Source organism: Mercenaria mercenaria, chromosome 17, assembly GCF_021730395.1.
Source record: "Mercenaria mercenaria strain notata chromosome 17, MADL_Memer_1, whole genome shotgun sequence".
In the NCBI taxonomy this organism is placed as follows: Eukaryota; Metazoa; Mollusca; class Bivalvia; order Venerida; family Veneridae; genus Mercenaria; species Mercenaria mercenaria.
In genome coordinates, this window is record NC_069377.1 from 45,509,717 (window position 1) to 45,537,479 (window position 27,763).

Here is a 27,763-nt window from a genome sequence, read left to right on the forward strand (position 1 = left end):
TCTTCGGTGTAAGACGACTCAGGTGCTGCAATTCATGAATGAATAAGGGGAGCGGTGGTCTAGTGGTTAAGGTGTCTGCCGCTCAACCCGGGGGTCGCGGGTTCGAGCCCCACTGGGGCCATCACTTCTCATATGACACCAGCACTGTTTTTTCCAGAATGGTTCAAATAAGCTCAATCGAGCTAAATACAAATAAGTATAAACTAAACTAATGCGTAAGTTCATACGCTACTATAATAAAATAGTACTCAAAAGAAAAGCGTTAGTTTTACTTCATTTCTTTTATTAATTTAAGAATGTGGCATGCAAGAAAAAGTCTCTAACACTAGTTGAAAGTGCCGATAGAAATATCTGGCTCTCGGGCAACTATTTTGCGGTATATCAAGAGCCTCGTAACCGCCTTAACAGTTATCCTGGAGCCAGTTATTTCTTTCTGCATCTTCAACCAGTGAATGATTCTTGTAATTTTCGGCCGCTCTTGCTTCTGTTTTGTTTTCTCGGACATACAGAAAGTAAGGGGAAAAAATGTTCAAGATATTTAATTTTTTTTAACACTCTTCATGATTGTTTTATGCTGATTTTGCCAAATGTTCACACTAGGGGTAATTTTGCGATCTTTTTCGGGTCATGTAAATGCTTTCCATGTCGCTTTTTTTGTCCTTCACAGATAGCTTATGATGTAGTTTAATATCTTGTACACTTGTATTTCTCGTTCTGGTATTTTTAGACAATTTTATCCAAAGTCGCACGTACTCCTTTATACTAATTTAAAAGACTCGTGTTAAAACGAAATAGTATAATACTTACATTACTTACATTCCGAATTCATTGAAATATTTACACAAACAAGAGCTGTTACAGGAGACAGTGCACTCGACTATTTCGATGCTGGATATGAAATAGGGCCCATCTTAGAAAACTGGAAGGTATCATTGGAGCCTTTAAAGAATTCAATGTGGAAAACGATATTTGACGATAGTTCAAGTCCGAGCTGAATGCGTTTATTAATCAGAAATTAGAGTGAAACATAAACTAAGTAAAAAAGGACATAATTAATGGAGTATTTTTCTATAGTAATGCTCCAGGGTTCAAATCATGCGGCTTATAATGTGGAACAATTGTTTTAAAATTGAATCAATTCCATATAGTTATGAGTGAGATACATCAAAAGTGCATCACAACTTTAACCTGAAATTCTGTGTAAAAAGGGGGCATAATTCATAGATATTGATGCCAGAGTTATGGACCTTGTGTTTGTGATTAGGATGATGGCGTAGAACAACCATTTTTGCTTGAATCAAATCCCTTCTGTAATAACAGAGATACAGGGAAAAGGCATCAAAATTATCCAAGATTCTAAGTAAAATTGGGGCTTAATTCAAGAATAATTGGTGACGAGGTTATGTACCTTTTGTCATATGATGTGGATGATGATGTGGAACAACTATTTTAAGTTTGAATCAAATCCATCAAGTAATAACAGAGATAAAGTGAAAGTGCACCAACACTTTAACTTGAATTTCTAAGCTAAAAGGTGGGATAGTTCATAAAATAATCATTAGAGAAAGACAAATGGAAAGTGCATCATCACTTTAACCAAGATGTGACGCGGTCGCGGACGCCGACGCCGATGCCGACGCCGGCGACTAGGATAGCTCTCCGTATACCTCGTATAGTCGAGCTAAAACGTATTGCAAAAGACAAAAATAGGTATTTTGTCTATATATGAATAATTTGCTTAGAAAAATCTGTTTAACTTCTGAATTACTAATCAGCTTATAAAATGAAAGTATAAGCATACGTCACAGTGTTCATTCACATGCTTCCTATACTTTCATTGATAATATCGGCTTTACTATTAATAAATACTCTTTCCAATACCTATGTGTTTCCTCTCTCTGCGTTATTCGTTGTCAATAGCATGTGACTTGTTTTCTCGTAGCCGATAATGCCAACGTGAGGTCATACAAACGTGCCTAGTATGTCCGATAGTACAGTAAATGTTAATTTTAATTGGTTTCTACTAAACATAATTTCCAACATATTATTATCGAAAATGTGTAAAACTTAATTTTAAAAAGCGTAAACTGAATGTTTCCAATAAGAAAACAAATATACACGTGAGTCTCCAGAGATCATTTCCAGAGCAACTCACTACCTTGGCGTTATATAATAGAAACTTCTTGGTTCACGGCCACCACTGTAGTATGTTAGAAAGATCAGCCACTTATTTTATTTTGAGTATAGCACGTTAAAGTTACCAAGGAAACAGATTTAACAAAAGCACAAACATTGTCACTGTCTTAGAATATGTCCTAAACTAAGGGTGTTCTTTCTTGTTTGAGTTTGACCGCTATTCACTACAAAATATAAATCTGAATAATTGAGAGCAAGGAATTATTCAATACTTCAGTTCCACTTCGTTTAAGTTATAATACTTTTACTTTTTTACAGATGAATGTATTCTTCACTAGTTTTTAAAAATGGAACATTTTTGGAATAAACTCGATGCATGATGTGAAATCACAGTGGATGTAAGGCATGAAATTTTTGGTATGTACATTAGTGTATATAATTCTTTTTTTCATTTAACAGCAATACAGCATGGATTTCTGTACCATCTATTTTGAGAGAGAAAAAAAAATCCCTTATCTTATATTCGATATTCATATTATTTAAAAATACATAATTGTGGCTTTTATTCTTTCAGATTACTTTGAAATATAAATAAAGTTTTTGTTGTTGTTTTTTTTTCAGTCAATACTCATCTTTGCGAGATAAAATGTATCGATAGGGACTGTGTTAGTATAGAGAGTATTTAAAATACCATTTGAAAAACTAATGTTGGGTATTCATATAAAACATTCAAAGGGAATACAAATAAAGTTATTTTTTCAGTCAATATTCATCTTTGCGAGATAAAATGTATCGGTAGAGACTGTGTTAGTATAGAGAGTATTTAAAATACCATTTGAAAAACTAATTTTGCGTGCTCATATAAAACATTCAAAGGGACTAACCCACATATTTTAGGCGAAAAATAATTGATCTAAAAAATCCACAAAAAGTGAGTACTCTGAAAATGACTAGTGGTACAAAGTTATTGACATAAGATTTTTACAAGCTATTATTATAAATAACAAAAATAGTATGCGGAAACCGTTGCAACTCTTTTCAAATAATGCAGAAAATATACATTCTTCTTGCATTTTTTCCAATATCTAACTTTTATTTTCACCCACTTTATCATTTTTCAGTGTAATATATATACATGGATATTCTATGCTAAACTTGGTGGGAATGAACATGTTTAAAAATTTCACCCAAACTAAGGGCGAGTAGCTTTAAGACAATGTATAATAATAATAATTTCTAAATAGTCCTACCTATCACGCAATTGATATATTATAACTGGATTATTATGGAAAGAATTTATCTGATTGTCAAATACATGCATATTTTTACTGTACATGTAGCTATATATTCTCTTTATTTCCTCATACACAGAGTTATATAAACAGATACATAGTTCTTCGTTCGAAGGACTACAAAGGAACGTGTGCGCTTTAATACATTTGTAATTCGTTTAGGCAGGAGTTTGGTATGCTTACGCGAAAGCGAAATATACGCAACCTGACCTCATGATTTAGAAACTTACAGTCTGCGGATAGGGTTTCAGCATATCAAATACTGATATCCAACTGCTTAGATGTACAAACATTTAACGACACAATAAAGAACTTCTTTTGCATATCCTTATCATGTGCATTCATTATGAGTTTTCCAAGTAGAGTTTGATACAAAGTCTCTTTATTCATATGTCGAAGTTCTTGGATAATCACTGTACCAAAAGTTTCTATGAGCAGTCTACATAATTCATACATTAGTGCATTCTATTACCTTATGCATATTTATGTCATTAACGATATTCAAGCAGTATGCACAATGGAGTTTTTCATCAGAATTCGGAACTTATACCCTAACATTTGCAATACGGACAGGTCTGTATCTAAAAAAGGATTTTTCTCTATCTGTTCTGGGGGCTTTGTCTCATTCTGTCCCTCTGGCCAGATCGCTCTGTGTCTGTACTAGTAGAGGATGAATTTCGAGCCCTGTGTGGCTACATTTGCTATATGTAAAGCGCCTTTGAACGTGTTTATCATGAAAAGGGCGCTATATAAATCTGGTATAATAATAATACACTGGGCCATTTCCGGTGTAAATACATTGCAAATACACTTGTAAATAACAGCAGTGTCAACCCGGGCATGGATATGCTTAAACCTATCGAAATCTGGTGATAAGTTCATTCTTGCTGTCCATAGTGCTAAATGATTATCTTCGATGCGCTTATTAATTATTGACTTTCATTTACCCTTTGACGTGAAGGATATGTCATGGTAATAGTCATTCAAATAATTTGCAAGATCATATTTACACAAGATATGGTACAAATTGGGGATAACGTCAGTATGATTACACATATTTTGATATGTAATGACAGTTTCGGAAGTCAAATATTTTCTTGGTAAGTTTACAAGTATCACTTGATAGACTACACAGCCTTTGTAAAAACATTAATTTTCGTTTTTCAGTTTCTAGTTCAATATCCATCAATGACTATTTTACTTATCATGTCGAAATGTGGATTCATTAGGATTTTCCATGACTGACCTTTTACGCCCATGTATATTTTTATAAGTAGACCTTTTAACCAAACTGTATCAAATGCTTTTTGTGTATCAAGGAGGGAAATATAAGTTTTGCTGCCGTTCTCAAGTTGATGATGAACGCTTTCTTGGAGGTTGAATGAGGCAGTAACGGATGCTATTTGTTTTGTAAATGCATTTTGTTGAGTAGATGGAAAGCTTATATTTTTATTTGTATTTACAAACGTTTTCAATCTCTTATGCCGTGTATCTTCAGATAGTTTGTAGATGATCGGAAGTAAAGTTATCGGACGATAATTAGTCGGATCATCTCTTGGCTTTCCATTTGACTTATATATAGAAATGATAATCCCCTTTCAACTGTCAATTGGCGAATAGCATTTTGCTGCTATTTTGTTAAAAGTACACATAGGTGCTTTACAAGGGACTTCATCCCATGTATGAGGAGTTCGTTAGTTATTTTGTCATGACCTGGTGCTCATCTCAGTTTCAGATTTTTTTACGATTAGCTCTAGCTCGCTTCGTCAATGATTTTGTATTCGTATTTCGGATCAAGTTCACTTTCTTGGCTTTCTAATATTGTATCATAGTTCTTTTCAGTATCACATTTAAACTGATTATCGTAAGTGGGCGAGGTAAGAGGCGAGTACAGTTGTTCAAAGTATTGTCTAAAGCCTCCATCGATTTCTTCACATGTTTCATATTTGATATCATTTATATTAAGGACACTATATTTCTTTTTCTTGTATTTTCGTTTTTTATTTACAATGTTCCAGAATGTTTTGCTGTCACAGTTTGTTGTCGAGTTCTGTGTAATACGCGTGTTCTATGTCTTGTATGGCCTCTTTCTGGGTATTGATGAATGCAAGTTTTAATTGTTTATACTTCCTGTATGAATCATAATGATCCCCTAGGTCGCCCATCTTGTAGCCATTGTATTCGTGCATAACTCTGGTTTTCATGTGCTTCCTTGTTTTGCTCACTGTGTCAAATGCCTAGCAGATAATTACATTATAGCTGCGCCACTCGAGAAAATATTGCATTACAGTGTTCACTCGGCGGAATATATTTCGATCTTACACTGAAACAAACTAATATCCTCTAAATATTTCTTATTTTTTATACTTCATTTTCTGTAAAACTCAGAATTTTTGTGTTTTGATCTATGAAATAGTCTTATACGGTTCTGATATAGGTGAAAAAAAAGCAAACAATGAAGATGCATAAAGGCAAAAACAAGCATTTGAAATAACAGACTTAGCTTAGCAATTACTTAAGTTTTTTCGTGAACTTGGGGCCTGTATGTCACTTAAGACTGAAAAAAGGTTTCAGCTCAATAATTAGGGAGTGCTACAGTTGTCAAACTTAGAAGGATGATTGCCTACACCTATTGGTTTGGGATTATTAGATTTAAAGTCAAGGTCAATGTGACCTCGAGATTGAAAACAGTTTCTTGCACTAAGGCCTACAGTCGTCAAACTTCATAATAGTATAATGATTGCCACTTGTCAGTATACTTCCCATATTGTTTTGAGGACCAAAGGGTAAGGTAATAGTGACCCCAAAGAGTCCGCGTAGTCTGGTCAGGATCCATGCTGTTCGCTTTCAAAGCTTATTGCAATGAGAGAAACCATTAGCGAACAGCATGGATCCTGACGAGACTGCGCGGATGCGCAGGCTGGTCTAGATCCATGCTGGTCGCAAACGCACTATGTTGGTTTTCACATGGCGCGGGTCAAATGACTTCCTTGTAATGAAGTTATGACTCCTGTTGTTTTAGAGCTGGTATGTCACAGTAACCTTGGTAACGAAATATTACTGTTGTTTTATTGTATAAAGCTAAGGTGTATGGCGTCCGTGAATCTTTATAGGATGTTAAGCTATAGATAGTTGATGATCCCTTTTGTGTTTAAAATCATGTAGTCAAAGGTTAAGGTCACGACATACAAAATTACAAACCAGTTGCCTCTGCCAGGTCGTAATTGGGGAGTGGGGTGTGGGTGCTTTTGTTCTTAAATAATATTAATACGGATGAGACAAGTTTAAACAGAAAGGTGTGTAAATGAGCCAGTAACGAAAGTAGAAATATATTTTGCATGAACTATCTGATGACTATTTGAAGCCCGCATACTAAAGCTTAAGCAAACTACTCTAAAATGAAAACGGAGCATAACTTTGCTAATATGTAAGCCAGAGTTACGAAACTAGCCATGTGAGGTCACCCATGTCCAAAAAGATGTGTTGAGAATCTGAAAACATTCGGTCAAGTAATTCCAGAGAAACATGCTTACATGCAAAATGTCACAAAATTTCTGTGTTGAAAAGTAAAAATAAAAGCTAGAGTTATGTTAGCTTACATGTAAATATATAGCTTGAAATTCTAAGTTTAAAAAGGTAAAATAAAAGCTAAAGTTATTTAATTGTCCTGGAAAGTCATCTAATGCTGAAGACAAATGTGAAGTTTGAAAGCTGTTGGCTTAGTAGTTGTTGAAATCTGCTTACATGCAAAACTTTTGTGATGCAGACACGGACGCGGATGCCGACGCCGACGCCGACGCCGACGAAAGGGTGATCACAAAAGCTCTACTATTTGAAAAAAAAAATCAAAATAGTCGAGCTAAAATCTGAAATTTCCGTATGTATCTTAATGTGTGTCTTTGCTCGTAAAAATGATACCTTAAATGGATTTTTGCATAATATTTTGATGAATTTGTAAAACTATATTATTATGTAAACCATGGTATAGGTAGAAATGAACCAGGGCAGTATTGTAAAATTGATTAAAAAGATAAATCATATCGAGATGCATATTCTATGTAGCAACTACAACACAGTGTTGCTTCCCCTTATCGGTACAATATATTGTTTGACAGTATGCCTGCGCGGAGCTGCAATCTATAGAGCCTGATAGCGGTCTTCCTATTAATGACACGGTTTTTTTAATTGTTCCTCAAACCTGAGGAAGAACATCATATTTTACTGAATTATACATTTTTACAATATTTTTACTTTCAGAAGCTTTGATAATTTGATACTATTTGGGCGGAATTTTTTAATTCGCGCAGATATTTTCCTCTGAAACAAAACGGAATCCCGTTCGTATCCCATATATTCGTATTTTTGTTTGTTACATTTCTTTGAATTGTATTTCGTAAAAAAAAATGATATTTTTTCTGCATGCCTTCTATATTTCAACGATGCCTATTAACTTTATGTACGGTATTTACCTTTAAACTTTAACTCTGAACTTTTGGCCACATATACCAAGTTTGGTAAGGAGTGTACAGTACTTTTAGTTATTCAAGGAGAGAATTTATAACAACTCTCTTTAACCTTTACCCTGCTAAATTTCTAAAATGGACTAGTCCATTATTCAATTTGGGCAGTACCACCTATTATTTGAAAGGATGTTCACTGAAAATTTACTGACTGAATAGTGAACAGTGAAGACCATGATCAGCCTGCACATATGTGCAGGCTGATCTTGGTCTGCACTGGTCGCAAAGACAGAATCACTTGCCACCAGCAGACTAAAGGTTAAAGAACATTGCTACTTAACAACTTTTCATCTGTATCGATCTTGGCTTAAAACATCCATCCTCTGCTCAGGAGTTTTATCAAAACAGTGTACTGTACGGATAAGGAAAGAACAGTGATACAAGGTCAAAACAGAGGTCTTGTGTGTTCTACCTAACGAGCTAGCTGAGCTGTGATCAATGAGCTTTCTAGCGTTCAGCATAAATATAAGTATTTCTTTAATCTGCAGAGACTCTTGTAATGAAATTTACCGTAAATATTAAGCTCCTGATGATGAGGCAGAATTGGTATTTTGTAACAACACTAAGTCTTATATACATGTAGTTACTTTCGTTGTCAGATGTCTAAGATTCCAGTAATTGTGTGGTAGTTATACTTTATAGTAATACGGGAAATTTCAACAATATTTGAGCCGTGCCATGGGAAAACCAACATAGTGGCTTTGCGACCAGCATGGATCCAGACCAGCCTGCGCATCCGCGCAGTCTGGTCAGGATCCATGCTGTTCGCTAACAGTTTCTCCAATTCCAATAGGCTTTAAAAGCGAACAGCATGGAGCCTGACCAGACTGCGCGGATGCGCAGGCTGGTCTGGATCCATGCTGGTCGCAAACCCACTATGTTGGTTTTCCCATGGCACGGCTCATTTTGTGATAAACGTAAAAAATGACTTTTGTATGTATATTGTACTACGCTTAAGTTTTGTGATATTTAGAGAACTGACTGTGATCTTTGCATTTGATGGAAAGCATCCGCCGACAAATATAGACATTTACTTAGATCAGCAGTAATCGTGGTAAATTCAACCTTTATGATAAATTTTAAATTCTTATCATATTAAAATTCCGTCAGTGCCAGCTATGAATAAAGATTGATTCCGACGGCGCCGTTTGAGGAAAAGCATAGTCCTAACCATTCAAAAGCCAGGCAAATCTAACAAACCGGTAAAACGATGGCCCCGGATGAATAGACGGACAGGTGTAAATGAGTATTTCCTTCGCTGTGAAACAAATATAAAGTTGAGCGTTTTTATTTATAAAAACAGACTAAATTTATCCATCCATATGAAATGAACCGCTGTTCGCTGACACGAACGAACGGAATGACAACTTTAGCAAATATATTCCCGCCAGCTTCAACATTGTACAAACGGATTCACCTTCAGATAGGTAGAAATACATAAAACATTACGAGAGCAGTAATAGGTGCAATTAACCTTTATATACCAGGACATTTACGAAGTTTCGTAAATAACGAGTCTCTTGAGATGGAGGAAATATTCGCTACGAATACCTTACGTACCCTTCACGAACATCATGAGACTGCTAAATTTCTAAAATCGACTGGTCTATCATTCAATTTGGGCGGCACCATTTATTATTCGAAGGGGTGTTCATTGAAAATTTACAGACCAAATAGTGAACAGCGCAGACCATGATCAGCCTGCATGGATGTGCAGGCTGATCTTAGTCTGCACTGGTCGCAAAGGCTAAATCACTTGCCGCCAGCAGGAATAAGGTAGGTAGGTCGAGACAGTAGCAACCTTCTAGAATTCTTGTGGTATGAAATTCAATATTATTTAATCTAATGATTGTTAATTCACGGAGTGGGATATAACAAAATTCAGTACATGATCATAATTCAGAAATCAACTTATAGTATATAAATATTGCATTACTGAGTGGGTGATATAAAATTGTTCCAGATATGAATATCGACCGAGGGGTCCTGGACTTAACCCATGCCATGTGACTTAAGTTTGCAGATTTACTTGATAACACATTATAGATAATTTATCAAAATGAAAGATTCAAGCAACACTCTGCCTGATTGGATGGAGTGTCTATTTTTTTCACTCTGCTGAATGTGCAACTTTGTGTGAAATGTCAGACAAAGCGTTTACCTTAATGACGCTGTTTACAGTTTTAAAGCTACGTTTCGCTCAGTATTTAGCAAGAATATTGTTATAAAAATGATAAGTAAGTTTAATAAATATAATAAAAACCTGTTCAAATACCAACAGATATCAATTTAAAGCGAGAGCTGAATACGGTCTGCGTACCACATGAATAAGGGTGTGATTAGCCTTCTAGGTAGAGAGTGTCTCCCAGACCACTGCTATAATTATTTGTCGTAGAAAAAACGAAACAAAATTGCAACCCTACGAAACCTTTGTGGAAAAATAAAGGAGAACTATTTAAATTGTTAAATGTCTTGTTTAGTTTTGCTATTTGCAAAATGTTAGACAGATGATAGAATAACACAAATGATATGAATACCTCATAAACTGCTTCGACCATCTTTTTTAAAGATATTTCTTGTTAAGCAATATGACTGGTTTAGCCGAGACGTTCACATATTGATAAACCCCTTGTTCATCATGTGTATGTTTATGCGCGTATTTCAACGTTGCGTCAATGCCGAAACCGGCAGCAAGAACATTCGAAAACTGCGATTAGTTTCTTATTACTGAAAGAAACATATAAGTGTGAGCACTTATCATTTCCTATCCGATGATCATAGTTCCTAAAAAGATTGTTTTCACAGAAAAAGATGGCAAGTATCATATCACCAAACCGGAAATATGAAAACTAATATCTAGAAATAGCGCTGGTGCGCATGCACTATTAAGGTAGCAAGGTACACTTAGATGCGAAAATTTTGGGCACGGACGGTCTTACATGTAGCGAGTCGCAATATTGCACTTCCCCTATGAGCAAAATTTGGGTGGCTATTTTATAAATTGCGTGCATGTTTTGTGCTTTTAATTAATGGCAAGACCAGGATTCTCATACAAGAATAAAGAAAGTTATCAAAGCGGAAGGTTTACATCATCCATGAAAAATAGCGTACCAAAATCATCAATTTTGCACCTTTTGAACAGTCTACAATGATCCCGCTGCAAGAACACTGTCCATTTTTAGTGCATTTCTTAATTTAATAGTCCTTACTGAACGTCAGGACATAAACGGAATGGGGGCCCATCCAGCTCGTTTTTTCGGAAAATAACGAAAATGTTCCTGAGTATCAATCAACAAGCACAGAACCCTTCCGTGAATTGGTTTTTTCCGCGAAATGGTGTCTCATTTATGATACAAAGCTACCAGCAGTTAGTTTTCCAACTGACATCAGAATTTTACATGTATCGGCTGTATAAATTTTCTAAAGAATTAATAATCATTATCTCTCACCTTAATTTACAGACATCCAAAATCACGATATTCTCTTTATAACAAATATTGAGGGGGCCAAAATTCGAAAGAGTACCCTGCTACCTAAATTACTGATCATACCACATGCGCAGAAAACCAAAATAACCGGATTCATGAGATATTAAACCACTAGGGAAACTGATATATTATTTTTAAGTTAATCTGATGGGAAAATTGCATTGAGTAATTATGTGAGGTATAATAATAACTAGATCTTCACTGAGAGGCAATGTAACATTCTGTTTAATTACACATTGACAGTTAAGCTTTCTCTAATTCTAACCATTGTATTTTTGTTGCAATTGATTATTTCTCATTTCAGAGCGCGATATGGAAAAAATATTAATCAGTCCAAACATATGTTGATTTTTTTTCGGGTTAAGCATTTTCATATCTTATTTTATCACAAGTTTAAATAAAAACGATAATACACTAGTGTAATAAAGCCTTGACGTTGACGTCATTAAATTTTATAGTATAGGGGACGTTGGTCAAATTGACTTGTTTATATAGTAAAAGAAAGCAGAAGTTTTGATGTTTCGACAGGAAAGGCTAACATGTGATAAAAAGAATATTACATTTGTGACTTTCCACATTGAATTTAATAAACTCATTGAATAAAATTGATAAAATGCTCGGCAGAGCCTCGCATTTTATTATTTTATTCAACTCGTTTAATAAATTCAGTATGGAAAGACACTCTTGTAATATCCTCTATATATCAACTGGCAGTGCTTCCCCATATACCGTACTGATATGTAAATATCATATCTTGTGTGGGGCGTTACTTATGATGTTATCTTATTCATCTCATTAGAACAAACTTGAAAAAGACCAATTTAAGCCATTTAGCCAACATCAAATTAAATTTTGATTTGACAGGATCTGAAATTATTATTTTTGAGACTGTTTCTATCGTAAGTCTTGTTGCCAAAATGATGTAACATGTATATTACTAAAAGAATAAAGCTATGCGAGTATAGCTGTATCATTGAATGAAAAAAGAATCATTGAAAAAATGTTTATTTACGAAGTGAAATGGAAGTGAGATGGAAAACCGTTATGTACAGTAAAATTTTCAAGGCGTGTAGATATCGCATACTGGAGGTTAGTGATTTTGATGATGTATAGGTATTGCGCACATACAGATTTCAGGGATGTGCGAGTATTTTCGCTCGCGAAACTTCCCATATCAGCAATTCGGAAAGTGTTTGACCCGCAAATATATCCACTTATACATTATCCACATCAAAATATAAGTACTAAACGTTGTACATTTTAATATACTACTGTTTTTTCCTAAATCTGTAAAAAAAAACTGAACGGGCTTTTTGGTGGCTTGAACCCAGAAGGATGTTATTATAGGGTCAATAAGATTTTAAAATTGGGGCTTCACCATTAATAACTTACTGTTTGGTAATGAACACCTAACTACGACTCAGAATATATCTGTCTTCGCTAAAGTGCAGCAATACATCGTTGCCTCGAAGCGATTCTCCACGTGACCGGCGCACCGACGCGCGCGGGTGACTATTGGCGCGAAGTGGCCACGTGCAGAACATTCTTAGTACTAAGCAGCATTTCTCAACCAATCTCAAAATTTTCATACTTAACTAGCTAAAAAGCTATTAAAAGAGTTTAAACTAACAAATAACAAGACAAAAACCATACTTTTGTTACACCCTATCCTTATAACATGTTTTACTGTCAAGGAAATGAATTAATACAAGTTTTCGATGAAAGCTTGTTTTCTGATCCTTTACCTTATTTTGATTGTAAATTTTATTGTATGTATTTATGTACATGATATATTTAATAAATACTGTTTAAACTAAACGTTGGCTAATTTTCTTTTCAAACAAACAAAACAAAAACACGAAAAAAAGAATTGAGTTTCCAGTTTGCAATCGCAAAAGATCCAAAACCTGTCAAACCATAGGCATATTTTAATATCATAGGGCTCAAATTTTATGTGTGTTGTAATAGCTACAGAATTTTTTTCTGCACTTTTACTGATTTCATGTGTGTAACAGTCTGTGTTCAGACCCTGTGTTTTGATCACAGGAGATAACTGCTGAAGCGATTAAAATTTTGTATAACTATATATGTCCCTTGTCCTCTCAAAACACACACAAAAAAGATTATCTTGTCGGTATCCAGACTATGTGAGTAACTGTGTTTAGATAATTATATTTATTATGTACAGGTACGTTCCAATAATACTGTACATCATGCAAATATTATATAAGTCAATGTCACACTTACACGAAATAATCGATGTTCTACACAAAGCATAAATATCTTACACAAAAATCGAGAATTTGTTTTGAATGTTTTAGCAATGGTTTTTAAGACATGAATCACAAATTATCTGAGATATTGTGCAAAACAAAAAAGTCACACTCATTAAAAAAAAAAAGCTAAATCTATCTTTTGTGACAGAATAACAGTTATTCTGCAAAAAATGTGTAAAATTAAGCAGTAATCAACATGCTTCGACAATTTTGACAAATCTTATAAACATTTATACACAGTGCAAGGAAACACTTCATAATTTAATTCAATGTTTTGTAAAATACAAAAGTTGCTCAATGTTTAAAAATCCGATAGCAGATATTCATGACGCATTATAAATATTTTTTCGGCGAACGCCGTCTAAGAACGAATTCGTGACCTGGACTAACCCATGTCATGTGACTTAAGTTTGCAAATCAGATTTCTTGATAACGCATCGAAATGAAAGATTTATGCTACACTCTGGCCGATTTGACGAGAGTGTCTATTTTTTTCACTCTGCTTATTGTTAGTGTCGTGTTTAGTTTTGCTATATGCAAAATGTTAGATAGATGATAGAATACTTCTTATTACTATTCGCCGGCCATCTTTTTTAAAGATATTTCTTGTCATGAAATATTTTTTTTATAAAAAACGACTAATACTGGCATATTTTACTTATTTCCTTACTACATGTACTTAAAGGATTCAGCAGTTTTGAAAATATTATAGAATTTTTAAATTAGAACACCACAGCTCCCAACAGTATTTGTAATTGAAATAAACTAGGCATGGCTGTATGTTTGTCTTTTATTTAATATGTAGGAATATAGTCATTTGAATCGCAAACACAAGTTTTGCCATGGGAAACTTGCTCGGTTAGCTGTGGAGAAAAACTGTGTCTGTTACATTTTTATCATTGTCAAAATCATCAACAATTGAGAAATGATTCACTTCGAAAACCGCGCTAGATCAAATACCTATTTATACAATACATAATGTCTTTTAAGGCTCTATTTTATTGTTTGCAACTATTTTTTTCTATTCCAGGGAGCAACATATTATACATTTTCGTCTAAAATTGTTAAAACTGCAAACACGTCTGTATAGAATTACTGAAACTCACCTGTAAAGATGTAAGATTCTTGTCTTTGGCATAAATTTAAGATAGTTTTGCTGTGGCAACAACAGACAGCATATAATTATCTACAATTATATAGATTATTTTACCTTCTTTGCGAGGTATTTACATTGTTACGCATTGATTTGAAATTGATTTTACTTCAGTTTGTCTAACCACGTTGTATGTGTGCCTCTCTATGTTCATTTGTTGTTGCTATACTTTCAGATTAAAATGGCCGGTTCTTTACCATGGCAACGGTGTTCAACTGTACACCCAGCAAGTCTAGGTAAGAATATTTGTGTTGTGATATTGAATATTTCCTTTAAAAATTAAATGCATGCTTAGTTGTTTTTTATTTTCAGCAACAGGGTTTAGTATCGTGATCTCGTGCTTTGTTATTGTGATCTCGTGTTTCACCACAGTGATCTCGTGCTTCGTCATGGTTTCAAATCTTTTAAAACAGACAACTGTTAGTATAAGATTTGGAAAATGATGAATCAGTATAGCTTAAATAGATTAATAATAATATGTAAGTAAATATTTTAATGTGTAAGTTATAAGGTAAAATAATTTTCAAATTTCGATAGTATGACTAGCGCTTTGAGAATTTTCTACGTATTTTTTTTTTATAACTAAAACAACACCGTACTTAAACGTACAGAATCATTAAAGAAGAATTCTATTGTAAATGAATACCAAAAAAAAAAAAACATCACAAGTCTGGAGATGTGCACTTTTAAAAGAAAAAACAACACATTTCCATCATAAATCATAAAAGTATCTATGCTACTGTTTTATTAGCCCACCTGTCACATAGTGACAGGGTGAGCTTTTGTGATCACCCTTTTTCCGTCGTCCTTCTGTCGTCCGTCCGTCCGTCGTCCGTCCACAATTTCTTGTAAACAAGTTAGAGATAACATTTTGCAAGTAATTTTGATCAAACTTGTATTAAACTTGTATTGGCATGATATCTCAGTTCCTTTCAAAAACTGGCCAGATCCCATCATGGATTCTAGAGTTATTGCCCCTTAAAGGGCCAGAATTTATGGGTTCCGGAGTTATGGCCCCTGATAGAGCCAGAATTAGCTATTTTGACCTTGTCTGCACAATAGCAGCTTCATTTTTGATTTGAATTTAATCAAACTTGCACAGAACTTGTGTCACCATAAGTTCTTGGTTCCTTTCTTGAATTGGCCAGATCCCCTAATGGGTTCCAGAGTTACGGCCCCTGAAAGGGCCAAAATTAGCTATTTTGACCTTTTCGGCTTAATAGCAGCTTTGTTGTTCCTGTCCTTTGGGTTCATCAGTCAAAATTTTGCTCGATGTAATCCTTTGGGCATAAAACTACTGGCCTGATTTGAAAATAATTTTATTTGAAGTAACTTTAAGAAAATTTCAACTATATTGTCTCATAATTCTTTTGATTGATCTGGATTATGATTCTTTGATCTTCTTGTCCTTAAGTGCAATGATAACAGGTGAGCGATATATGGCCATTTTGGCCCTCTTGTTGTTATAGTGTTTACATGAAATTATAGCCCTGGGTTCTCAAATATTACAATTTTAGGTTGAATTTTAATTGAAACCGGTTTAAGTTTATACGATAACAAACATTAATCAACGTTATCTTACTCATTTAGTTAGCATAAAGTTTTCATTATAATAAAGTTAATGTTATTCAATGACTGTAGCCATCTTCATCATAAAATTGATTCATTTATGAAAGTCAATAATGAAACTGTTTGACAATGTATGCGTTATCAGCAGTTAAAATAATTGCATGTAATTCTAAAACAATGAATATTTTGAAAAGTATTGTCATAAACATGAATGACACGTATCTATTTAAAGACTAATAGGATTAATATTTCATGTTGAAAGACTGATTGTTCTGTTGATGCACATACTGGGAATCTTGTATGATATCTCCTGTGTTACACTGCTGTTGATGCACATACTGGAAATCTTGTATGATATCACCAGTGTTACACTGCTGTTGATGCACATACTGGAAATCTTGTATGATATCACCAGTGTTACACTGCTGTTGATGCACATACTGGAAATCTTGTATGATACCTCCTGTGTTACACTGCTGTTGATGCACATACAGGAAATTTTGTAATCCTGTGTTACACTGCTTTTGATGCACATACTGGATATCGTGTATGATATCTCCTGTGTTACACTGCTGTTGATGCACAGAGTGGAAATCTTGTATGATATCTCCTTTGTTACACTGCTATTGATGCACATGCTGGAAATTTTGTATGATATCTCCATTGTGCCACTGCTGTTGATTCATATACAGGAAACCTGGTATGATATCTCCTGTGTTACATTGCTGTTGATAAACATGCTGGAAATCTAGAATGATATCTCCTGTGTTACACTGCTGTTGATGGACAGAGTTGAAATCTGGTATGATATCTGCTGTTTTACATTGCTGTTGATAAACATGCTGGAAATCTAGAATGATATCTCCTGTGTTACACTGCTGTTGATGGACAGAGTTGAAATCTGGTATGATATATCCTGTGTTACATTGCTGTTGATGCACATACTTGAATCTGTATATATCTCTGTGTTACATTGCTGTGGATGCACATCTGGAAATCTGTATGATATATCTGTGTACACTGCTGTTGATGCACATACTTGAAATCTTGTATGATATCTCCTGTGTTACATTGCTGTGGATGCACATGCTGGAAATCTGGTATGATATATCCTGTGTTACACTGCTGTTGATGCACATGCTGGAAATCTGGTATGATATCTACTGTGTTACACTGCTGTTGAAGCACAGAGTGGAAATATTGTATGATATCTCCTGTGTTACATTGCTGTTGATGCATATACTGGAAATCTGGTATGATATATCCTGTGTTACACTGCTGTTGATGCACATACTGGAAATCTTGTATGATACCTCCTGTTTTACACTGCTGTTGCTGCACATACTGGAAATCTTGTAATCCTGTGTTACACTGTTTTTGATGCACATACTGGATATCTTGTATGATATCCACTGCTGTTGATGCACAGAGTAGAAATCTTGTATTATATCCCCTGTGTTACACAGCTGTTGATGCACATACTTGATATCTTTTACGATATCTCCTGTATTACACTGCTGTTGATGCACATATTGGATATATTTTATGATATATCTTGTGTTACACTGCTATTGATGCACATGCTTGTAATTTTGTATGATATCTCCATTGTGACACTGCTGTTGATGCATATACTGGAAGTCTTGTATGATATCTCCTTTGTTACACTGCTGTTGATGCACATACTTGAAATCTTGTATGATATCTCCTGTGTTACATTGCTGTTGTTGCATATACTCAAAATCTTTTATGATATCTCCTGTGTTACACTGCTTTTGATGCACATACTGGATATCTTGTATGATACCTCCTGTGTTACACTGCTGTTGATGCACATACTAGAAATCTTGTATGATATCTCCTGTGTTACACTGCTGTTGATGCACATACTTGAAATCTTGTATGATACCTCCTGTGTTACACTGCTGTTGATGCACATACTGGAAATCTTGTATGATATCTCCTGTGTTTCACTGCTATTGATGCACATACTGGAAACCTGGTATGATATCTCCTGTGTTACATTGCTGTTGATGAACATGCTGGAAATCTGGAATGATATCTCCTGTGTTACACTGCTGTTGATGCACATACTAGAAATCTTGTATGATATCTCCTGTGTTACACTGCTGTTGATGCACATACTTGAAATCTTGTATGATACCTCCTGTGTTACACTGCTGTTGATGCACATACTGGAAATCTTGTATGATATCTCCTGTGTTTCACTGCTATTGATGCACATACTGGAAACCTGGTATGATATCTCCTGTGTTACATTGCTGTTGATGAACATGCTGGAAATCTGGAATGATATCTCCTGTGTTACACTGCTGTTGATGGACAGAGTTGAAATCTGGTATGATATATCCTGTGTTACATTGCTGTTGATGCACATACTTGAAATCTTGTATGATATCTCCTGTTTTACATTGCTGTTGATGCACATGCTGGAAATCTGGAATGATATCTCCTGTGTTACACTGCTGTTGATGGGCAGAGTTGAAATCTGGTATGATATATCCTGTGTTACATTGCTGTTGATGCACATACTTGAAATCTTGTATGATATCTCCTGTTTTACATTGCTGTTGATGTACATGCTGGAAATATGGTATGATATCTCCTGTGTTACATTGCTGTGGATGCACATGCTGGAAATCTGGTATGATATATCCTGTGTTACACTGCTGTTGATGCACATGCTGGAAATCTGGTATGATATCTACTGTGTTACACTGCTGTTGAAGCAAAGAGTGGAAATCTGGTATGATATCTCCTGTGTTACATTGCTGTTGATGCATATACTGGAAATCTGGTATGATATCTCATGTGTTACACTGCTGTTGATGCAGATATTGTAATTCTTGTATGATATCTCCTATGTTACACTGCTGTTGATGCACAGGGTGGAAGTCAGGTATGGCATCTCCTGTGCTGTTGATGCAAAGACTGAGATCTGGTATGGTATCTCCTGTGTCACACTGCAGTTGATGCACGTACTGGGAATCTAGTTTTATATCTCCTGTGTTACACTGTTGTTGATGGAGTGGAAATAATCTGTTATGATATCTCCACTGTTACATTGTTGATGATGCATAGAATGAAGTCTGGTATGATATCTCCTGTGTGACACTGCTGTTTATGCACAGAGTTAGTATTATCATATATATTATACCACCTGTGTTACACTGCTGTCACATATGATAACCATGAAGTGTAAATGACAGCAAGACATTTTTTCCGTGGATGAAGAAAGGTGGTGACAACCATGCCAATCCCGTCTCAAGATTGTGGCATACACTTCCTGCAAAGTTATAAATAATTTCCAACCAGCCTTCATACACGTGGTCACCTTTATGTGTACATATGTGTGAAAATGTATAAGTCTCTTGCTGGTTGCAAACCAGTTTCGAGGACTGTAGGATTGCGCTTTTCCGTCCGTCATCCGTCATTCCATCCGTCCGCAGTTTCGTGCCCGGTCCATATCTCTGTCATTCATCAATGGATTTCAATACTACTTGGCAAAAATGTTTCCTATGATGAGATGTCAAGAGCAAAACCCACACTCCTAACTTTAAGGTCAAAGTCACAATTGTAGGTAAAACGGGCTTTTTCCTGCCTCTTGGAACAGATGAACCACATAATAAGACGATGTGTCATGCACAACTTTCAGACTAAATCAATGGTCAAAGTTACACATGGCTATCAAGGTTAGCATAGCATTAACGGGGTCTGTTTTGTGTCCGGTCCAAAAGTATGCCACCCATTTAAGGATTACAATGCAACAACGCGTCAAATCAGACTACGTGTCATCTGCAACATCTAGAACCCTAGCTCAAAGGCCAGAGGTTACACTTGGAGGTCAAATGTCATTGTTTTTATGTCCGGTCTATAACTTTGTCACCCAATAAGGATTTAAATATGATATCTAAAATGGCAAACAAACATCCTATTATAAGAAAACGTGTCATGCGCAACACCCAGACCCCCAGCTCAAAGGTAAAGGTTACACTTGGAAGTCAAAGGTCAATAGGGATTTTTCCTATCCGGTTCATAACATTGTCATCCCGTATAGAATTATAATATTATTTGGCAAAAATATTTCACTGGATCAGGAGACGTGTCATACACAAAAATCCGCACCCCTAGCTCAAAGATTAAGGTCATTGACTTGGAGGTCAAAGTTTAGCAGGACTCAACAATCCATGAAGGGATTTAAATTTTACTTGGTACAAATGTTCCTAAATATTAATATAAGACGACATGCTATGCGCAACACTACGGAATTCCGTTAGGGCCATCGCCTTTGAATGTATTGATCTGAAACGCGATACTCGATAGTACGATGATGAAAACGCGAAATCACGAAACCACGATAACGAAAACGCGACAGCACGATGATGATAACGCGATACTACGATAACGAAAACGCGATAATACGATAGTACGATGATGATAATGCGATACACTATCGCGTTTCATCATCGTACTGTCGCGTTTTCACCATCGTACTATCGTATTATCGCATTTTCGTTATTGTAGTATCGTGATTTCGCAATATCATTATCGTACTATCGCGTTATCACCATCGTACTGTCGCGTTATCATCATCGTACTGTCGCATTATCGTCATCGTACTGTCGCGTTATCACCATCGTACTGTCGCGTTATCACCATCGTACTATCGCGTTATCATCATCGTACTATCGCCTTCCGGTGCCCATGCGCACAGAAGAATTTCCTCTCCAGTGTTCTGGTTTCTATTATCTTGTTATTTAAGCTCTGTTGAAATTAAAAATGATTTCTATTGCTTGCTAATGGGTGGTAAAAAGTTTTTTCAGCTAAAACCAAATATGTACTTAGGCAAAAACTCTGCAGGTCAATCGGTTTGAGTTTTCTATATAGTATATGATAACAAGAAAAAAAAAAGAATGTTATATTGTACCATGATCAGGGCGTTTTTTGTTTGTTTTTATTTTGGTCTGACATGAATATTTTCACAAATATGATGATGAATATTTTCACAAATATGATGGTTTATATTTCAACACTGAAAAGCAAATGCATGTCTTGTAAAGCTCAGGTCATTGATGTTGAATTCCGTAAGACGCATAACAACACTGAAATCGGAGCATCGCAAATATTCGAAGAATATTGTTTGCAGTTTTCATGGCACATAGTTTCTTTTAATGCATCAAAGTCTGGCAATTTTCTGCAAAAATAAAATAAAACGTAAAGCAGTTTACAACCAAAAGTGAGTTAACGCCCCCTTACTCAGACATTTTATTTATGATTTTACAGGAATGAGAAATGCAGTAAAATTATATCTGCACAGCATTCTGAACCTGTTCAACATCCAACACGCTTTGTCTCCCTAAATTCATTTTCTGTAAATGACTCTTAAATTGACGAAAGCTAAAAAAGCATGGAAAAATGTTAATTATTTTTGCTTTTGACTAACTAGCAGCTGTAGGAGGATCATCAATACAAATCAAGATTTTCACACACTAGCACCCGCGTTCGAATCTGCCTATCGCCCTATCGCTAGAGCAGGAGCTGTAGTTCTAAAAGTATAACTTCTAATCTTCTCATTTTTAGCATGCATATGCGCACCGGAAGGCGATGGTGCGATAATGATAACGCGACAGTACGATGGTGATAACGCGACAATACGATGGTGATAACGCGACAGTACGATGATGATAATGCGACAGTACGATGGTGATAACGCGACAGTACGATGGTGATAACGCGATAATACGATAATGATATTGCGAAATCACGATACTACGATAACGAAAACGCGATAATACGACAGTACGATGGTGAAAACGCGACAGTACGATGGTGAAAACGCGATAGTATATCGCATTATCATCATCGTACTATCGTATTATCGCGTTTTCGTTATCGTAGTATCGCGTTATCATCATCGTGTTGTCGCGTTTTCGTTATCGTAGTTTCGTGATTTCGCGTTTTCATCATCGTACTATCGAGTATCGCGTTTCAGATCAACACATACAAAGGCGATGGCCCTAGTACGGAATTCCGTTAGGGCCATCGCCTTTGAATGTATTGATCTGAAACGCGATACTCGATAGTACGATGATGAAAACGCGAAATCACGAAACCACGATAACGAAAACGCGACAGCACGATGATGATAACGCGATACTACGATAACGAAAACGCGATAATACGATAGTACGATGATGATAATGCGATACACTATCGCGTTTTCATCATCGTACTGTCGCGTTTTCACCATCGTACTATCGTATTATCGCATTTTCGTAATTGTAGTATCGTGATTTCGCAATATCATTATCGTACTATCGCGTTATCACCATCGTACTGTCGCGTTATCATCATCGTACTGTCGCATTATCGTCATCGTACTGTCGCGTTATCACCATCGTACTGTCGCGTTATCACCATCGTACTATCGCGTTATCATCATCGTACTATCGCCTTCCGGTGCCCATGCGCACAGAAGAATTTCCTCTCCAGTGTTCTGGTTTCTATTTATCTTGTTATTTAAGCTCTGTTGAAATTAAAAATGATTTCTATTGCTTGCTAATGGGTGGTAAAAAGTTTTTTCAGCTAAAACCAAATATGTACTTAGGCAAAAACTCTGCAGGTCAATCGGTTTGAGTTTTCTATATAGTATATGATAACAAGAAAAAAAAAGAATGTTATATTGTATCATGATCAGGGCGTTTTTTGTTTGTTTTTATTTTGGTCTGACATGAATATTTTCACAAATATGATGATGAATATTTTCACAATTATGATGGTTTATATTTCAACACTGAAAAGCAAATGCATGTCTTGTAAAGCTCAGGTCATTGATGTTGAATTCCGTAAGACGCATAACAACACTGAAATCGGAGCATCGCAAATATTCGAAGAATATTGTTTGCAGTTTTCATGGCACAAAGTTTCTTTTAATGCATCAAAGTCTGGCAATTTTCTGCAAAAATAAAATAAAAAGTAAAGCAGTTTACAACCAAAAGTGAGTTAACGCCCCCTTACTCAGACATTTTATTTATGATTTTACAGGAATGAGAAATGCAGTAAAATTATATCTGCACAGCATTCTGAACCTGTTCAACATCCAACACGCTTTGTCTCCCTAAATTCATTTTCTGTAAATGACTCTTAAATTGACGAAAGCTAAAAAAACATGGAAAAATGTTAATTATTTTTTGTTTTTGACTAACTAGCAGCTGTAGCTATAGGAGGATCATCAATACAAATCAAGATTTTCACACACTAGCGCCCGCGTTCGAATCTGCATATCGCCCTGTCGCTAGAGCAGGAGCTGTAGTTCTAAAAGTATAACTTCTAATCTTCTCATTTTTAGCATGCACATGCGCACTGGAAGGCGATGGTGCGATAATGATAACGCGACAGTACGATGGTGATAACGCGACAATACGATGGTGATAACGCGACAGTACGATGATGATAATGCGACAGTACGATGGTGATAACGCGACAGTACGATGGTGATAACGCGACAGTACGTGTGATAACGCGATAATACGATAATGATATTGCGAAATCACGATACTACGATAACGAAAACGCGATAATACGACAGTGCGATGGTGAAAACGCGACAGTACGATGGTGAAAACGCGATAGTATATCGCATTATCATCATCGTACTATCGTATTATCGCGTTTTCGTTATCGTAGTATCGCGTTATCATCATCGTATTGTCGCGTTTTCGTTATCGTAGTTTCGTGATTTCGCGTTTTCATCATCGTACTATCGAGTATCGCGTTTCAGATCAACACATACAAAGGCGATGGCCCTAACGGAATTCCGTAATTCCGTACGTCGAAGCATGACACCCTAATGCTGCAGCTATACGTCTCGTGGACATTCCGGCATGTAGCATTCCGACAGCCTGATTTCGCAAATTATCCGGAAGTCGTGGCATTGCAAAAGACTATTTATGTCAGCTAAAAAACTTTTGGGGTGTTTTTTTAATTGTAAAATCGTAACAGGTCACGAAATTAGCGATTTTTTAAAAATAATTTACCTACTTTCAGCGCGCACGTGCAAAACGTGCTTTTCGTGTTGTTGTGCCAGTCAGGTGCTACGGTACGATGATTTCAATAAATTTTAGTGGCATAGTAATATTTTACATGTATAAATAATATTCAAATACGTTTGGGTTAGTAAAATATTTTTACGGCTGAAATATTCAAAAAAGAAATGTGTTGCGTTTATTTTGCGGTTCGGTGTACTTTGTGTAACTTAGTTTTTCTCTGGTTTCTAATTCATTATTATGTTCTTATTTGCGTATAACTGTGGCAGTGTCTGAAATTATAGCCGGGCAATGCTGTTTAAGGTGAAGTATGAGATGATCATAGAATTTATAAAAAAAGAACTAACCCGTTAAGTTTAAAAATATCTCAAGAGAGTTTCAAACTTTCGCTATATACTAATAAACTTTGATAATGTGGCAGTTGACCTAAATCCAGTGGACACTGTTTATTTTCCAATACAGGTAAATCCATATTTGCTTTACAATAGATCTATGACGGATTATCTTTAAACATCCCTGGACTTATTGGACTCAACTGCCACATTATCAAAGTTTATTAGTATAAAGCGGTGTGTATTTAAAAATAATTACGTGCGTTTATTTTGCATTATTAATGGCATAATTCAGATAGTGGAAGAAAAGTTGGAACTAAATTAACTAACTTGAGTTTCTTCGTTGTACCGTATTAAATAAATAGGAAAAAAACACAGTTTTAGAAATAAAAATATACGCGTCTTAGAATCGAACTCGAGCACGTTACAGCAAGACCGGCGAGGAAATAGTATTTGCATCGCAAATGTTGTCTATAGACTTAATCATATGTTATTCTTTTGTGTTTTTTGGGGTTTTTTTACATTTCAAAACGCCATAAGACTGTTCGATACCTATAAAATATTCGATAAATATATTGCTCTGGTGTTAGCTGACGGCAGTATCTGTAAACAAAAACTATAATCTGGTTGTTTTCCAAAATTTTCAATCGGTTTAAAATGCTTAAAATTTTCTGACGTGTTTTTAGTGCACGTGTTCTAGTGGAAAGGCAAATTAAGACACATTAATTAATTATTCAATTAGCGATAATTGCAGGCACATATAGTCAGCCTCCTTCGTATGTATATTTTCAGCAAAGCATCCTCAGACCTGGTCAAAAGAAGAGATTGGTGCGTGGCTTCGTTGGTGCACAGAAGAGTACTCCATTGAACCTATACCACCGGAAAAATTCGATCTGAACGGTAACAAAATGCAGTATTATTTATTTATAAAATCTCTCGTGGGTCTCATTATAATGTAAAATACCTTTTTTACCTCTTGCACATGAAGATTTTGATTGTATACGGTAAGACTTTGAGAAAGAGCCGAAGCTATGAACTGATGTAGACCTGAATTTGATAAAAGACCAATTTGATGGTTAAAGGTCCATTACTAAGGGAAAGTGAGTTGGCAATTTTTTTCATAGCCAGTGCATAGACTTCTGCAAGACACTAAATAAAGAAGATTGGCAGGTCAAAATTTACAGAAGGTCTTTGGAACTCAAAGAAATGTATGTGTATTATGTTGAAATTTCAATGAATCGACAGAATGACCCCCCAGGTCTTTTTAACTTTCTTCATACTTCATAGAAAAATAATTGTACATATACTGCGATTTATTTCGAATTTCTACATACCAACTTTCATTTTCCAATAAAATGAAATAGTTTCTGTGTTTTTTAAAAGAAATTAAAATGTTCACTTTCCTTAGTATTGGACCTTTAAGGTCAGTTAATCTCTCAGAAATTGGGTTAACTGTCTTGAAAAATAGCATGAGCGGTTTCGTAAAACACATATCCTCAATAGTTGCTGCAGAAACTTTTCAGTTTCAGACTAAGTTCTAATATATTAATATGTGACCTAATGCTTATCGCTTATTTTATATCCGGAAGTTGTTATTGCATGTCTCGTTGTTCATTTTAGGATGTTGTCATGTTTTTGTCCTTCATAATTTCACCTTTAAAGCAAAGCGTTTAATTAGCTCGTAATAGCCTAACGTAAACCGTGTGAATTTGTAAACCCATGGCTTTTTAGTGAATGTTCTTTTCTTGTTTTTTGATCAACACATTTCATTCAGCACATAATACAAAACAGGCCCTATCTCAAAAAATTAAAAAGGTATTTATACTAAATTACTTATAAAATGTAAGTTTTTGTTTATGTTATAAAATTTGCGACGGTTTCATTGTTTTCTTATTCTTATATATTGGTAGATTGTTTCACAAATTATTTTTATCTATAGGTATGGTTAATCAATAGCAATACTAATATCTTGTGATTACATTACCTCCATTCAATCATGCAAAAATATTGACACATCACGTGTTTTTTTTCTCTAAATTTTACCTCAGATCATATTGCTTTTTATAACTGAAACAACGACACAAAATATCGTATCATACTATCTTAAAGTATTAATCATTATTTCAAATACTATTATTATCTTTCTGCTACAGTTTCCATTTTTGGCGGGCTATGTGCGGCTCTTGTTGTGTTTGCTCTGCTTTATACTTCCAGGAAATCTATTCTTTTATTTTAAGTGATGACGTCGTGACCATTATGATTGTGAAGAGGCAAAAACGATATTTGAGCCGCGCCATGAGAAAACCAACATAGTGGGTATGCGACCAGCATGGATCCAGACCAGCCTGCGCATCCGCGCAGTCTGGTCAGGCTCCATGCTGTTCGCGAACAGTTTCTCCAATTCCAATAGGCTTTAAAAGCGAACAGCATGGAGCCTGACCAGACTGCGCGGATGCGCAGGCTGGTCTGGATCCATGCTGGTCGCATACCCACTATGTTGGTTTTCCCATGGCACGGCTCATTTTAAGAATGTAATTCGTTCAAATGTATCATTAGCAAACAAAGGTCTATAAGAAAGAATATTTTCGCATATGCTACCTACTTTACCATACCTTAAAGTTTTGAATTTTTGCGCAAGTGTCATCTAAAGTAAAGTCTCGATCAAGCTTGTATTGGTTTGGATACAGTTAATTAAGAAACGGTTAACGGTTTGGACAAAGTGTAGGGTTTGGATTATCGATATAAAGGTTGATAAAACCATATATAACCATAGTCATCTCATATTCTTCATTATTATATACTCGTTTCAATTCCCCGTTAAGTTACACTGGTACCGGAAACGTCAATATTTTTTATACATTGACGCCTGAATTTCATATCGGGTGCGTGATGTAATTCAGTGTGTGTTGTTGCACTATTTTTTCTGTTTAG

General features: G+C 35.4%; 1 protein-coding gene across 3 annotated transcripts in view; it reads left to right on the forward strand.

The window, feature by feature from the left end:
* Positions 1-27,763, forward strand: part of LOC123535753 (uncharacterized) — a 106,953-nt gene that overhangs the window by 45,848 nt on the left and 33,342 nt on the right. For 2 of the 3 annotated variants that reach the window (XM_053528058.1, XM_053528057.1), the window contains exons 2-4: positions 2,455-2,553; positions 15,041-15,101; positions 25,625-25,732. In XM_053528058.1, coding sequence (XP_053384033.1) covers positions 2,542-2,553; positions 15,041-15,101; positions 25,625-25,732 — 181 coding nt within the window. In that variant the 5' untranslated portion in view covers positions 2,455-2,541. The remainder of the gene's footprint in view (positions 1-2,454; positions 2,554-15,040; positions 15,102-25,624; positions 25,733-27,763) is intronic. The other variant, XM_053528059.1, reaches the window with a different exon arrangement.